The sequence below is a fragment of the Chiroxiphia lanceolata genome, chromosome 9, assembly GCF_009829145.1.
Source record: "Chiroxiphia lanceolata isolate bChiLan1 chromosome 9, bChiLan1.pri, whole genome shotgun sequence".
Lineage (NCBI taxonomy): Eukaryota > Metazoa > Chordata > Aves > Passeriformes > Pipridae > Chiroxiphia > Chiroxiphia lanceolata.
This window is the reverse complement of record NC_045645.1, coordinates 5,057,089-5,072,408: the sequence shown is the minus strand read 5'-3', so window position 1 is coordinate 5,072,408 and position 15,320 is coordinate 5,057,089. Positions and strand designations below refer to the sequence as shown.

The following is a 15,320-nucleotide window of genomic DNA, read 5'->3' as shown; positions in this document are numbered from 1 at the left end:
AGCTTTCTCTAAAACAGTGATTATAATTTATTCATTTGTTCTCTGGTCTCCTGGTGCTGTCCAGAACGCTTGACATCAGTTCTGACCACCTCGTTTCCTTTTAAAGGTCTTTTCTAAGGCTCCATCTTGAAATGTTATTTTTATGATAATAAAGTGCTTGTAAATACACTAAAGATTGAATGGTGTGATTTTAGTGACTAATAAACCTGCTTCAATTACTAGAATTACTAGTTATTCCATTTTTGAGATGACATTGCCTTGCTCTGGGGCACTACAAAAGCTTCTTTACAATAAAACTGGACAAAAGATACAATCATAAGAAGAACTGCTCCTAGCCCTCATCTAGTCCTCACTGAACAGAGGACATGCAACTACCAGATTAACAGAACAAACATCAAAAAAAACAAGGCGAGACACGAAATTATTTCACTACCTATCACTGCACTTTTCCCCTAAGTAGCACCACAAATCTCCATTACACACTCTTTTCCAGTTTTGCCTTTCCTAGAGTTTAACACTTTGCTTGCATTAGTGAAGTTGGATTCTCTGAAAGCCCCATGAAGGACAAAGGTATCTATGCAGTTTTGTCCATTTGTGTACTTGGTTTGTAATGACAAGTTGCACTTTAAGAAAGAGTGCAGAGAAATGAAATTTGATGATTGTGAGCTGTATGCTCTTCAATGCAAAGAGAAGCAAACCTCAAGTTTAATACCTGGCATAACTTGAAATAATACAATCATAGAATGGTTTGGGTTGGAAGGGACCTTTAAGGTCATTTCATCCAACCCCCCTGCCATGGGCAGGAACATCTTTAAATCAGGTTGCTCAGAGCCCCATCCAACCTGACCTTGAACAATTCCAGGGATGGGGCATCCACCACCTCTCTGAGCCTGTTCCAGCACATCACCACCCTCATTGCAAAAAATTTCTTTCTTATATCTAATCAAATCAACCCTCCTTCAGTTTAAAACCATTTCCCCTTGTCCTATCCCAACAGGCCCTGCTAAAAGAAATCAACATGCACAGGAAGACAGTCCTCCTAGAAACACAGGACCACACTTAAACCATTTGTAGAGTCTAATTCAGATGTTTGTGCAGTCCTTCTGCATGTGTATGACCCTGAGAGTGATGAAGGCAGCATGCATAAGCAGCAGCACCAAGTTCTGATTATACAAAGTACCAGAAAGGCATATTGGAAAACCAATATATTAGAGAACTAGTTTTTTTTAAATCATTCTTGTTGAGCTCAAAACATGACAGCTGTATTTTCAAAGGATAAAAGGAAAACATGCTTGAGCACCAGTTAATCGATCTGACAAGTACTACATTTCGTAAAAGTCTTCAAGCTTCCTGAAATGCAGCTACAGTGTTTTCTCAAGTTTTTATCCAACAGACAGCACTGAATTCCCCTCACTCCTCAGTGGATGTACCATTTGCACTTAGTTTTTGGTTGGTTGGATTAAGAAAACACAGGAAAGTGCCTCGAATTTGAGTTTAACTGCACACATAATTTAGTCTTCAGCAAAGCTGCTTTCTCTTTGCTTGAGGCCAGTGCTTGTTTATCATTGTAACCTTTCTGTACTTCCTCTTCTGTCATGAAAGACAATCTGGTCTGTGAACTCTTCCATCAAATCCAATAAGGGAAAAATCAACAGGGATGGCAGGACCTACAGAATCTGCTGCTTGTTTTTCAATCCTGTTGTGCCAGCAGCTAACATATCCAAGTGATAAATGCACACAGTGTACACTGAGCTTATTTCCACAAGACAGCTCACAGTCACTGCAAGAAGTTAGGGTTAGCAGAATGAGCCTCTTACAAGCAAAAACTTTACTGGAAATCTGCCTTGAACGGACTGATGGGTGTTTGCACAATGTGCATTAATGGAATCTGCACTCCAGAAGTGCTCTGAACTGCTTCTTATTCTGACTGTTGTTGAGTATTTTTACTATTAGCAGAATAAGCTGAGATGTCAAGCACCTACAACAAGAGTTTCATAATACAGTATGATGCAGCAAAGGTCAAGAAAAAAATAATCCGAGTGTCACTCAATTAATTAAATAACTTATTTTGGCTCCGATACTGCTGAAAATGTTTATGGTGGACTGCTTGTCACACCATGTAACAAAAAACACTAGAGAAAATCTTCCTATACACACAGATAAAAACATGTGTGGACTGAAACTGAATCAGAAATTATATTTCAAAAATTCCTATTCCTACACTCCCCACAGTCCAACCTCAGCAGTGCCACCTGCTTCAGGAAATTTAAAAAGGTGGATGGAATGTTTTGAAGTGCTGTCTTGCATTCATGAAAATCCAGACCAACCAAAAGGTTTTGGAACATTTTTTATTGTTAAAGTATTTACTATATGTATAACAGAAAGTGAAAATATTTATGATGGAGTTCCAAAGGCAAAGATATGATTTTTTTCCTGGAAAGAAACACAGCACCATCCTATTTTCCATGTACATCATGGACTGCCATTAACACCAGAGCAATTTCAAATAGCGAAAAAAGGGACAAGCCAGACAGCTACATTTTCAAATCATTGCTGTGTTTTCAGCCTTGAATCCTCTTTCCTCGCTGCACTGTAATGTGTATTTATAATAGAACATTTGAAAATAATTTCTGATAGATTTAGGCTTTGTGGGATCTAAGTTGAAAGTTAGATAAAGTAACTCACAATAAACATACCTTAGAGGAAGAACAAGTAAAAAACAAAAAAGCCTTTTTAAAGCTGATTTCAGAGGTACTTAATTACACACCAAACAAAGCCTTCAGACCTTTCTACTACAGTGAGATATCACAGAGCATCAATTTCCTATGTCCAAGAGTGACATCTATCATGCTACCAAAAAAAAAAAAAAAAAGAAAAAAAGTGCATTTTCCTCACCTGAAACAGGTGTAAAAAGGTAGAAGTTTTTGGAGTGTCCATGGACTCAGCTTCTTCCTCCAAAGAGCAGCATTTTCACCAAGCTTCAAATAGTACTACATCACTACAAAAATACACTAACCACAGCACATCATTATTTGATGTGGAAATGAAATCATTGAGACTATATGACCTGTCCATTTATCTGCTGTGGTTTTTGAGGAACAAGGTCTTGCTGAGTGATGAAGCATTTTGTTTTAGTCTCAAACAGTTCACTAACCTGGTGGTCTTCACTTGCTTTCTTAGCTTCAGCTACTCAGTTTCCATGAATAAAAATTAAAGAAGACTTTAAAAAAAAAACTTTTATTTTAAATAAATGCCTAGTATCATATCTACAATAATCCACTGCACTTCTCACAAGCACCAAAGCTGACAGAAGACTTCTCTTGGCTCTTTCACTTCTATACTGCTTCTGGACAAGAAATGCAGTGCACTGTGTCTCTCCACTGCCTGCTTAGCTATTCTAACATGTAAGATATGAAATTTATGTGACTAATACAAAATATTTGCTCTTACTCTTCACTTGTGATGGGAAATCGAAATCTCACATGGGCAAACTGAATCATCTAAGCTGCTGATGCAATGCCTACCTACTTATTGATTTACACAGAAGAGTTTTGTCCATTAACATTCAACTTAAAGAGATGTTTCTATTCTATCAGGCCAGAGAAGTGCCATCAGCCTTTTGGTGCCACTTTGCTCTTATCTAACAAGCCCATTACAGAATCAGTCACTTGACTCTATGTCCCTTTTGTCTGCTTCTAGATTAATCTTTTGGCTCAATTCTGTTATTATCTAATAAGCACATTGCAGAATTCATCACTTGACTCTATTCCCCTTCGCCTGCTTTTAGATGACTCTTTCCCTCAGTCACTTTTTCAGTCCCCCACACTTCTAAACATTAGCATGAACAAACAAGTGAACTCAGAGAAACAGGTTGCCAGGAGCCATTGCTGCCAGATCAGGACTCAGAGAGGCAAGACTATGGCTAATAAAGTCAGATGTTGCTTTAGCTCCCCTGAAAAAACAGGCACAGGACACAATTACCCTAAAATCAGCCCTCACCAACAACAGCCATGTCCCAAAACAGGTAGCCAGAAGCATCTATGTGAACAGATATTTCCTGATCTTCTAGAACTCGGCAGCACTCCATCCCTCCCTTGATAAGAAAGGGGCAATGATGTTTACAGAATGTATTTGGCTATGATTAATCTATACCTGCTTTTATGGAATCTGTAACTGTGAACAGTAAAACCTACACTTGATTGCAAATGTGATCTGCATTGCTAGAAATAAGCCTATTTGATTCTATTTATTTACTTATATTTTGAAAATAAACTTCTATCTCCTTCAGATTAAGTTTCATCCCAGCTTGTAGATTTTGATATGAAGTTGTAAGAAACATGTTTGAGCGTTGCAGGACTCAGGGTCCATGGCTGAGTAGCTGCAACACAGCTCTGTTCAGCAACCTGAGAGACAGAGCTGTAGAGAAAACTCAGATGCAAAGTGCCAACTGAAATAAAAAAGCTTTCTTCTTCACCTATCAAACAAAAGGGAAGACTCACAGTAGAAACAACCAAAGACCACCAAACTGTTCTGCAGTCTACACACAGGGCTCATCACACCAGTGGTACTGTCTTTACTAGCACTGATGGCACCTGAAGAGAAAAAAGAGAAAATGCTTATTATACTTGAAGCCCAGAAGTTCTGATTAGGAAAAAAAAAAAAAAGATCTCTTCAGTTTCCAGGCTTGCCACGCAGCAAGGAAAGCATAGGAACAGCTTCTTTGCAGCTGTGGAGACAAAATAAATCTGAGTAGCACTCTGGGGTTTGGCCAGTTTCTCCCTGCTGGTCACTGACTGTTTTCCAGAAAAAGAAAGGGAACAGGGTGAGAAGTCAGTGGAAAAGATCCTTTGCTATTCCTTCCAAGAATTTAAAAAAAAAAAAAAAAAAAAACCAAAGTATAATGGCAACTTGAAAGGTGGAATAAGCTTTCTAACCTATTGCTTATAAGTATTTTTGGACCGATTTGCATGATTTGTATGGAGTAGAAATATCCACATATGCATAACGTTACAAAACCCTCTCTTAGATGACACACCCAAGTGTGGAAACGCAATCCCCAAAATTGTAAAAAGACAAGTACCAAATAGTAGTGTAGAAGCAACCCTGTCTGTGATCACACTATTCCAGATTGCTGCCAGAAAACTACCTATTTTTGGCACACACTCCAAGAGCAATCGGGGGCGGGGGGAAAGCACAAAGTTCTAGAAGCAAAAGGACTCCGTGTCTTCTGTTCCAAGCAAAGCTTGCTTTTACATTTCAAATACTTCTACATGGAAAAGAGATCAGATAGTAGAGAATTTTTACTGCCTGTGCTAGCATAGGCATATTTCACAGCTGAAAGTTGGACATTAGACAAAACACGTGTTGAAATAAGATGTCGTTTAGTTTTCTAACTGCGGGAATAATTAAACATTGGCAGAGCTTTCAGAAGAGGTGACAGACACACCACGATCTAAGGCTAAGATAAGATCAATTTCTAAGAGAGATGTTTTAATTTATTTTTCACAAAAGCTCCACAAACAGCACACGTGGGGAAATCACATTGCATAACCTCAGCAACTCATTTTGGTTTGGAGACACTGTAGATCTACAAAGTTTCAAAGTCAGGTGGAGAAAAAGGAATACTTTTACTACTCTCAGAAAATTTGTAGCACTACAGTTCCAAGGGACTGTAATTGTTAAATGATTTGATTGTTAGTTAGTGAGTTACCTTGTTCAAAGCTCAGGAAACACTTTCTATCCAGTGCAGAAATTACTAAATGTGCTGTCTGGGGAACATAAAAGATCTCCCTTCTTCAGGCACATCAAAACTTACAACTAGAGATACTCTGTTGGCATCAGCTGAACATTTCCCATACAACAAACAGAAATGCAGCAGGGGAGCCTCCAGGTTTGGCAATGTTTCAGTCCAGCTCTTAAGCAGCAGCAGCTGAGTTAAATTTTATATATGACAAATGGTCCGTCCAGCCCAAAATCCTCCCTCTACAACTTGCAGTCCCTCTACCAGCCCCTTGGACTGCTTGTTGAGATTCTGCTACTGTTTCCCCCTTCACCTCTTATTAACCAACAAAACCACAAAGTCATGGAATTTACTCATAAATCCTTTCCTGGCCATCCACAGCAAGAGGAGCTGGAAGCCGCAGGAAGTGAGGGGAAAATGCTGACAAGCACGAGGTCTGTTTCTGTTCCCTCATCTTGTCACATCCCTGAGCAAGGCACCCCTGGGTACCACTGACCAGCTCCTTGCATGCCTTTAGAGCAGGAAATGCCATTCAGGGATACTCAGTGCTCAATATTCTCTATTTTTACTCTTTTGATTCTCAACCTTCATCCCCCTAGACCTGTCACTATACTTCAGCTCTCCTTCTATCCGTTTATTCTCCCCCTGCTCTCAGAAGAAGATAGGATTTAGATTTGTTAGGGACAGGTTAACACCCACTCTTCAGGCAGAAAAAACTTGTAAAAATAGCAAAGACATTCCCTACAGACAAGGAAAGGGAAGCATCAGGCATTTGCCCAATGCCAGTATTCTCCTAATTGGTAGTTAATCTCAGGTGTTTTCCTCAGGTGGATTCCATCTGCCTATTTAATTATCTTTGCTCCTAATCGCCTCCTCTGAATGATTTTTGCATCTATTACATCCTTTGGGGGGGAAAAAATTAAAAATACATGCATTGCCTTTTGCATGAAGATCTACCTCATTTAAAGCCCAAGCCCTCACTTAATAGTAGCATACAGCAACTGCTTCTTCTACCTACCCCCTCTAGACCTACCATAACCATGTACACTTCCATCATAACCCCCTATAGTCACCTCTTCTAGAAAGTGAAGACTCCTTTCTAGGTGTTGATCCTTGCATGTTTTAAAGCAAAATCTAGCAACGAGGCTTAACACTTATGTGACAGCATTTGCTCACAATGCTTAAAGTTATTCAAGGTTGCAAAAGCAATGGCCAAAGATCTGAAGAAGACCTTAATGATACTGTTCAAGTGGGCTGCAAAGTATCAGATAAAATTAAATGTAGGTAAATGAGGAACAATATTAAAAAAAAAAATCTAAATTTACACAGACAATGACAGATTCTTAATTAGTTAATACCTCTTAAAAGAGTAACTGTGGAATTATCATAGTTCCACAGAAGTGCCAACTCACTGCTTAATGACCATCAAGAAAAAGCAGGCAGAAGATTAAAGAATAAAACCCCATATACTGCAGAAGTTTACAGGGTGGCATACACTGAAATACTGTAGCCAGTCCTGTTTATTGTAACTCAGCCCTGTTCCTCCAATTCCTGCATCACTGTCTCCAATCAGGAACACATTAGCAGGAGATGCAAATAATGCAGCAAGGGCAGTGAAAGGAATAGAGCCACTTCTTTCTAAAACACCCCTGGAAAAGTCACAAACAAGGGATGGTAAATGAAAGAAAAAGTCATCAACCCACAAGCCATGCAGAATAACATGGATTCTCTTTTTCACTGCCTCTTCCAATATAAGAAATAACAAACAAGGCATGAAACCAAGCAGGCAGAAAGTTTAAAAATAAACAAAAATAAGTGTTTTTTCCACACAAAATGTGTTTGAGCCTTGCAACTCGGCCACAGGATGTTGTGGATGCTACAAGCATACACGGCTTCAAATACTGATCGGACAAATTCACAGAAGAAAAAACACACTGGGGGCTCTAAAAACAAATATCACCTCCAGTTCCGGAAACCTGTGAGCCACAAATTACTGGAGGCTGGGAGAGGCATTTCCTCAATACACACTATACTCTTCTCCAAGCATCTGCTTTTGGCAGCTGGGAGAGGCAGGATACTGGGTGAGAGGGATCTTTAATGTGACCAAGTACAGTAATTTTTACATTCTTATGTAACTCATAAAAAAGTGAAGACATTAATCGTATGTACATCGGAACTATAAGCAAAGCACAGCAAAGGACCAGATTTTTGAAGGCCTAAAGGTCAGTACCATGATTAACTGTTGCAGTCACAGTTTGATAAGGACTTTTTTTTCCTTCAACACTAGAGTAGCTTAGCCTCTCCCAACCACAAACTTTGTACAGCAAACAAAGAAATGTGAATTTAATTCTGAACATTCCCTGCAGCTGTGCACACTGTTGCACTGGCACAGCTGAGGGCACGTTATAGGCTTGGAAACAACTGGGCTACTTAAATCAGAAGTGGCCCCAAAGGAAATATTTGTCAAGCTACAAGCTGGATCAGTGGAAATGGAGTATCATGCTGTCTTCTGCATCTCAGAAGGCCCTTTTTACCACATCCACACTATCACCAATGGATGTTTAAAGAAATACTGTATTGTTGATATTAAAGACAGAAACACTGTGAGTTTGTCCCTTTTATTATATTTGTCCAACATATCCATTTATTTCCAGTTGTTTGCCACATTTACAAAACATCAAATTAAAGACAAAAGGGGAGAGGGGATGACGGGTTCTCCTTAAAGGCTGGAGGGCATCTCAGACAGGATGGGTAGAAGTCTTCTTAACTTTAGCTGAAAAACTCCTCAAAGACTCCATCACACCAAATACCTTCCAGCACGGAAAGATTTGCTCCTACAAGTCACATCAGGTCCTAGTCAAGGCACCCAAGCTAAAAACAAACTGGCACTATGTCCCATTAAAAAGCCTTGTGCATCTCAAAAACCCAGCATTTCTGAATTTGAAGCCTTCCCAGGTTTGTAGTGTTGATGTTGTTTTGGTGAAGCTTCCCAAGTGTTCAATAGACTGCAAGATAGGTGGCATGTTCTGTGTGCCTGATTTGTAAGTTCAGCTCACAACTACCAAGAATGGAAATAATTTCCTTCCATTTCCATGTCAATGTCACAAACAACACCTCAAAACAGCACAACAGTACAACAAACACCTTGTCATTGCATTTAGCAATAACTCTACAGATTTCTTCCTTTAATGGACAACTGGGAAGGTACTAAGTCGCCTCTTCTGATTTCTTTTTCCTGAATAAGGATCTCTGCATTCTTTAATTGTTCCAGGAAGGGATAAACATCAAAAGGAGCAGCATCTATCTATCAACCACCTGGATTAACGAGGCACTAGAGAATAAAATAAGAGAGTTCTCTTCTTCCAGGGCCCAGTCTGAGAAATATATATTCAAGAGAAATACTACTCAAAGACAAAATACAAATCTCCTATAATTGAAGGCAATGTAATGCAGCTTTCCTAGAAAAAAAAAAACTAAGAAATTATTTTTAAAATAGCATGAACCTGGGCAACAACGTAAATTTAAGACACCTTTTTGACAAAGAACCTAGTTTTTCGCTTTTGTCCAAAATACGGCAAAACAAAGCAATGAATTACTGAATCCTGGGAATCTTCATACTTGTGACACTTCCTCCTACTCCTCAAATAAAAAAAAAATAGCATTAATTATCACCTACATTTTTAAACTGCTAAGTGTCATCCCTCATTTTTCTCACTCGTAAAACTAGGAATATCAAAACACACCAAAACAAAGTGTTAACGATCCTAAACTTTGGGTTAGGATGTCTTCAGTATCTCACACCCAGAAACCCTAAGCAGGAATCAGTGGATCCTATTTTTTGGGGGGATGAAACAGAAAAGAGGATATATTGAATTTACACCCTCTCACATGTAATAAGCCTACGCATTTTCAAGTACCTGCAAAGGCATGGTATGGTTGCTAAATAAACCACTTCTGGAACTGAGACCTAAAAAACGCTGGGAAACGCATCATAATTATCGCCGCGACTAGGAGTGACCTACAGAGGGTTACTAGAAAGATGTATTCTGTAATTGTTAACACCAGCAAGCACGTAAGAGAGGCTCGATTTCACCGCATCCTCCCTCGCTCCTTCACGGGCGCACCGCGGCTCCCGCACCGCTCGCTCGCTCACGCCACGCCGGCAGCACCGACACGGCACCGCCGCCACCCCTCCCTGCTCCGGGGGCACCAACCTGCGGGAGCGGCGGGCGAGGATTCCCGGGGGATGCCGCCGCACCGAGCGCCGCCGCCGCTCCCGCCCCGCGCCCGCTCCCCGCGCCGGGATCCCGGCCCGGCCCGGGACAGCGGCCCCGCCACGCGGGGCGCGTCTCCATAACAACGCGACCCCCGCCCCGCGTCCCGGCTTTACCCGCTCCGGCGCCCCCGCGGCCCGGGAGTCCTCCGGCTCCTTCCTGCCGCCGCCCCCCAGCAGGGCGGCTCTGCGCTCCGCCGCGCTGCCGGACACCGCCCGACCGGGCTCCCTCCGCGCCGGCGGCGGCGGCGCCGCTTTGTCCCCCCGAGAGCGGCCCTTCCTCATCGCGGCGGCTTCTTCTCCTCCTCCTCCTCCTCCTGCTGCTGCTGCTGCTCCCGCTCAGCGGCGGGGGCCCGGGCGGGCGCCCATGGCGGGGCGGGCGGCGGTCACGGAGCGCCGGGGCGGCGCGGCGGCCGCGGGCACCTGCGCGCGGGGCGCGCGGGCGCGGACATGCCGCGCGCTCCCGCTCCCGCCGCCTTTCAGCGAGCGCGCCCGCCGCGGTGCCGCCCCCCCCCAACCCCCCCGCCCCGCGCGCCGCCGGCTATCGCGAGAGCCGCGGGAGGAGGAGCGAGACGCGGGGGCGCTGAGGGAGGAAGGGCGGCGGGGCCGCCGAGGGGCGAGGAGGGGGTGCGCACGGAGCCGCGGCAGAGCCGGGGACAACTCGGGGACATCCCGCCGGCCACGGGCTACCCGGGCGGCTCCGTGAGGCACGGGCTCTGCGCCCATGTCAGGGCTGCCTGGCAGGAGGAGGCTGGGAGGCGCGGGTTGAGGATGCACCGTGCGGGAGTGTCACCCCGGCGTGAGGGCAGCGTTTGTGCCCCGCAGAATCTCAGTCTCCCTCAGTGGACATAGTCCAGAACCGTCTGGATGCAATCCTGTGCCACGTGCTCTGGAACTACTCTGCTTGGGAGGGGGACCTGCGGTGCCTTCCAACCTGACCCATTCAGTGATTCTGTCGTTCCCTGACTCTGAATCACAGAATGTTTCGGGTTGGAAGGCACCGCAGTGGCTCATCTGGTCCCACCTCCCTGCGCAAGCAGGGTCGTCCCAGAGCACGTGGCGCAGGATTGCGTCCAGACGGTTCTGGAGTATCTCCACTGAGGGATTCCGCACCCTCTCTGGGCAACCTGTTCCAGTGTATGGCCACCTGCACAGTTAAGTTCTTCCTCATGTTCCGATGGAACTTTCTGTGCATTGTGCTGCCCCCATCATCATGATCCAGGATCAGCTGAGGTGTCCAGCAGCATTCGGTTTTCGCTGACAATAAACTCTTAATTGCCCCTGAGAACGTCGGGTGGGCACAGGACCTTCCTGGTGGTGCCACCCGTAGTAGGTAGCATGGGGAAAATGCCACACTGTTCCTCCAGCAGGATGCAGTGGGATTCACCCAAGCCCCAGGCCCCGCAGTGCTGGGGTGACTGGAGCATCCCCCATCCCACCGCAGGAGCTCAGAGCTGCAGGGAAACATTCACCAGCTGCGCCACCAAGCTCTACAGCACACTTACTATGGGGCAGACTGAGATGTGGTTCACCATCTTCTCGGTAGAAAAGACAAACCGTCAGAGATTCATTACCTTGAGGAGTAATCAGAGCATATATCATCATCTTGTGTTTCATCTCAGTAATTCACACCCTCTCGGCATTTTTGTCTTCGCAAATTGTTTCCTGAGGGTTTAAGTTACCAGTTTCTGCATTCGTTTTTCACAAAAGCAACTTCAAAGTTGCCTTTTTTTTTTTTTTCACCATTACATAGCCAGGAACCTTGCTACTGCTGCAGAAAAAACAACTCCTTCTCCGTTTTAAAAGTGCTGAAAAGGCTTATGCAGGAAACTGATGTATAAATTTTTTATTAATTTTGTACAGAGACAGACAACAAAAATACACTTCCCAACGATTTATTGAGGTAGAAGAGTGGGAGCATTATTAAGTACTTATTAAGAGTATTTAAATGCTTGCTAAAAACTATTTCAGGATGCTGGATTAGTCACAGAGATCTTTTTCCCTCATAATTGTATATGATAGGGATGGACAACCATGTGGAACTTCCCAGCTGGGAATCCTGCTCTAACTAAATGTAAATAATGCAAATTTTTGGAATCTTGGCATCCTCGTTAATGGGAGTCTATTAGGATGGCACAGTGCCTCATCATAATTTGGCTGGATCTTTGCCCTATTGCAACATAGATGCCAATTAGTCATTTGTTGGTTATGGCCTGTGGGACACCTTGCACTGGCTCACACCTCTTCACTTCATGTGCCAGAAAGGAATTCATGCAGGAAGAAAGGAAGAAAAGTCACAATGAGGATTTGAATAACATTACCTGTCTAAAGTATTAAGCAAATAAACATATTAAAAACAAATCTTCAGTCGTTTGTTTTAGACAGAATTGCAAATAATTGCCTTCTGGTTCTGTATTTTAATCAAAAACTTTAAAAATCTCTTTCATCTCCACAAATCAAAAAGCCATTTGGGGGTTAATAGGACATTTTCCTTGTGAAGAGATTGCATTTGGTTTGCTTCTGGCATATTTCCTTCTCTGTTTAACCCCTGTTTAGTATTTTGGACTCAAAATGTCTTTCCGATATTTTTGAAACAAAAGAACAGTGAGGTTTCATGTTGACGGAATAGGAAAAATACTCATTTTACTGGTTCTCCCATAGTTTTTCCATTCAAACTCGTCACCGAGTATGACCTGAATCTGCAGCCCAGTCTGAGTGACCTGATTTTTCTTTTCCGTATGAGCTAGTTTTCTGAACTTTTTTTTTTTTTACCAGCTTTAAATAAAAGTGAACGAATCATGAGAAGCTCGGCAGGGAAAAGGGGCACAGATGAACAAGGCAGAGCGTGGTGTGATGCCACGCCAATGCTCATGGTGTTCGTCTCCAGAAATATTCTGTCACATCCAAAAAAGACAGAAGAGTAATTAATAAAGGCTTATATTCTTATAATTCTTGTGTTATCCAGACTGCCCAACACAGAGCAGGGGACCACAGAGAGCCTGTGTAGCTCACGTGCTGATACTCAATTAATGCATTTTCTCTTTGCAGTTCCAGATATTTCCTTCTCTGGCTTCCACCTTCCGTTTTCTCCATACAAAGAATGTCTCAGCATGCCCTTCTGATTCAGAAGGAATTATGCTATCAGGAAGAGTTCCCTTCCATTCTTCTGTAGCTGGTTTAAAGAGACTTTGGTAAGGCAGAACACAGAGTCTAGTCCAGCTTATCCGATAACGTTTTCTGAAAAGGCATAAATTCATCTGCAACGTTTTTATGACTGCCAAACACACAGCTACAGCAATAATTCCTGGAGCTGGAATAGAGATATGCAGCCTGAAGCTGTGAGGTTAAAACCTCTTTATGCCAAACAGGATAGAAAATGCTAAATAGTAAAAGTCATTAGGATGCTGCTGAGCGAGAGAATTTCCTCTTAAAAATGAAGTACTTCACTTAATCATTTGAATTCCTATTAAATTCGAACATTTGGCAAAACTGGTGCCACACAAAACCCAGCTGATCACCTGTGTCCACTGTTTCCAAGGCAGAACTGCATCCTTAATGCCACCAAACAAGTGTATCACCACGACTTGTCATTTGTCATTCTGCTCACATCATGCACACAACCTTCACTCTCGGTATTTCTGCTCTGTGTGAGACAGAGGAAATGTCTTTGGTTGTTCTGCATGTGAGTCTGTCAAGCACCTTCTGTTAGTGGCCCAGTTCTAATGGTATTCACAGACAAGTTTGGGGCTTTACACTGGAATACTAATGTTTGGCAATTGGCACTGTGCAGTCAGGCAGGAAGGTAGCACGGCGCTGCGGCACGTTGTGCTGTACCTGCATAGAATGTCAGTAATGACAAGTAATTACAGAGGCTGCACATCAGTGCTGTGACTCCTGGATGCTTCTCTAACTTCCCCCCCCCTCCGTGACAGCATTCTTTTTTCAAGATTCACAAATAAAAAACAACCGGCATGACACAACAAGAGAACACCAGTTATGAGCAAAATAAAAAAACAAGGGTAAAAAGGTAGTCCTACAGAGCCCAGAGAGATGTGCTGGGCAAAGCTTTGACTGAGACTAATTCACTGCTCTTTACAGAGTGAGGCAGCATTTCCTTCAGCACAGTGCAAGAACCCCATCCCAGCCCTGCCAGGCTGGCCAAGCAATGAGTGATGCCTGGACAGCTGAGGTCTGCAGCCACAGTGTGTACCTCCCCATCATCACCCCTAAGCTCCAGAGAAATGGTAAGAAATGCAGGATTTACCAAAAGAACTCAGGAGAATTAGTAAGTCTGGGACCTTGACACAATCTAGGCAGGATTTAGTGAGGTCTGCTCTTTGAGGAGGTCTGCATTAGACATTTGTGTAATCAATAAAAATACTTATAGTTACACAAGGATTTTTTACAGGAAGGTTATAAACAGTCATGTTTCAAGGCACAAGCTAAACATTAAGGAATTCAAGAGGATTAGGAAGAAATTTCTTGCAAGCAGGTTTTTTCATAAAAGTATATTATACCGTATATTAATCCAGTGCATCTTCACTGGAAACTGCCACTATTAGTCAATCTTAGGGACAGAATAACTAAGGAAACTAACTGGATGGCAATTAATTTGAATGGCAATTACTAGATCTAGTTATGAAAAAATTCCAGTCATAACTGGATACGATTTGCTTTTCAATAATTCTTTTCCTTCTTCATCTACCATGAAGGACATATATCCTTGTTTGGAGTGATGCACTATGTCAAAGTGCCAGCTTTGCACTGCTCTAACCTTGGGTTTGGTATCATATTTGCATCTGGTAAGGAAGTAGAAGATATAAATATGCAAATATGTAACAGAAGTTAAAAGTAGGGCTGTGAGATTTAGGGAGAGCTTAGTGCAATAGTGCTTAACAGCACTTCTTAGCAATAAAAGCTCATCAAACACATTATAGTTTTAAAGAGAGAAGAGACCTGTGAATGTGCTGCTTTCATTGTCAGCTTGGGTTTGTTTGTACAGCAATGTCCACAGTAGGGTTGTTACCCCCAGGTGTTAACAGAGGAGAAGTTACATATGCACATAAACGTGTTTATTTGTGCATATTTCTGAAAGGTCCGAAAAGAGAAGCAGAAGCACATGGGGAAGGGAAAGATACTGGCCAGCAGGAGTGGCATCAGATCCTAACTGTTGTCACCCTCTCTTTGTCACCCAAACAAAGGTGAGTTTTAGGAAGGGCCCAGGGGAGGATTACATGTAGTTGTACTGTTACTTATGGAAATACCTCCCGAATAGATGACAAATACAAGACAGCAAGCCATGGAAAT

General features: G+C 42.9%; 1 protein-coding gene across 4 annotated transcripts in view; it reads right to left on the bottom strand.

Annotated features, from left to right (window-relative positions):
- MAST2 (microtubule associated serine/threonine kinase 2) overlaps window positions 1-10,367 on the bottom strand; it is a 191,807-nt gene extending 181,440 nt beyond the window's left edge. For 2 of the 4 annotated variants that reach the window (XM_032696467.1, XM_032696460.1), the window contains exon 1: window positions 10,131-10,367. In XM_032696467.1, coding sequence (XP_032552358.1) covers window positions 10,131-10,298 — 168 coding nt within the window. In that variant the 5' untranslated portion in view covers window positions 10,299-10,367. The remainder of the gene's footprint in view (window positions 1-10,130) is intronic. The other 2 variants (XM_032696459.1, XM_032696461.1) reach the window with 1 other exon arrangement.
- Window positions 10,368-15,320: the final 4,953 nt, after the last annotated feature.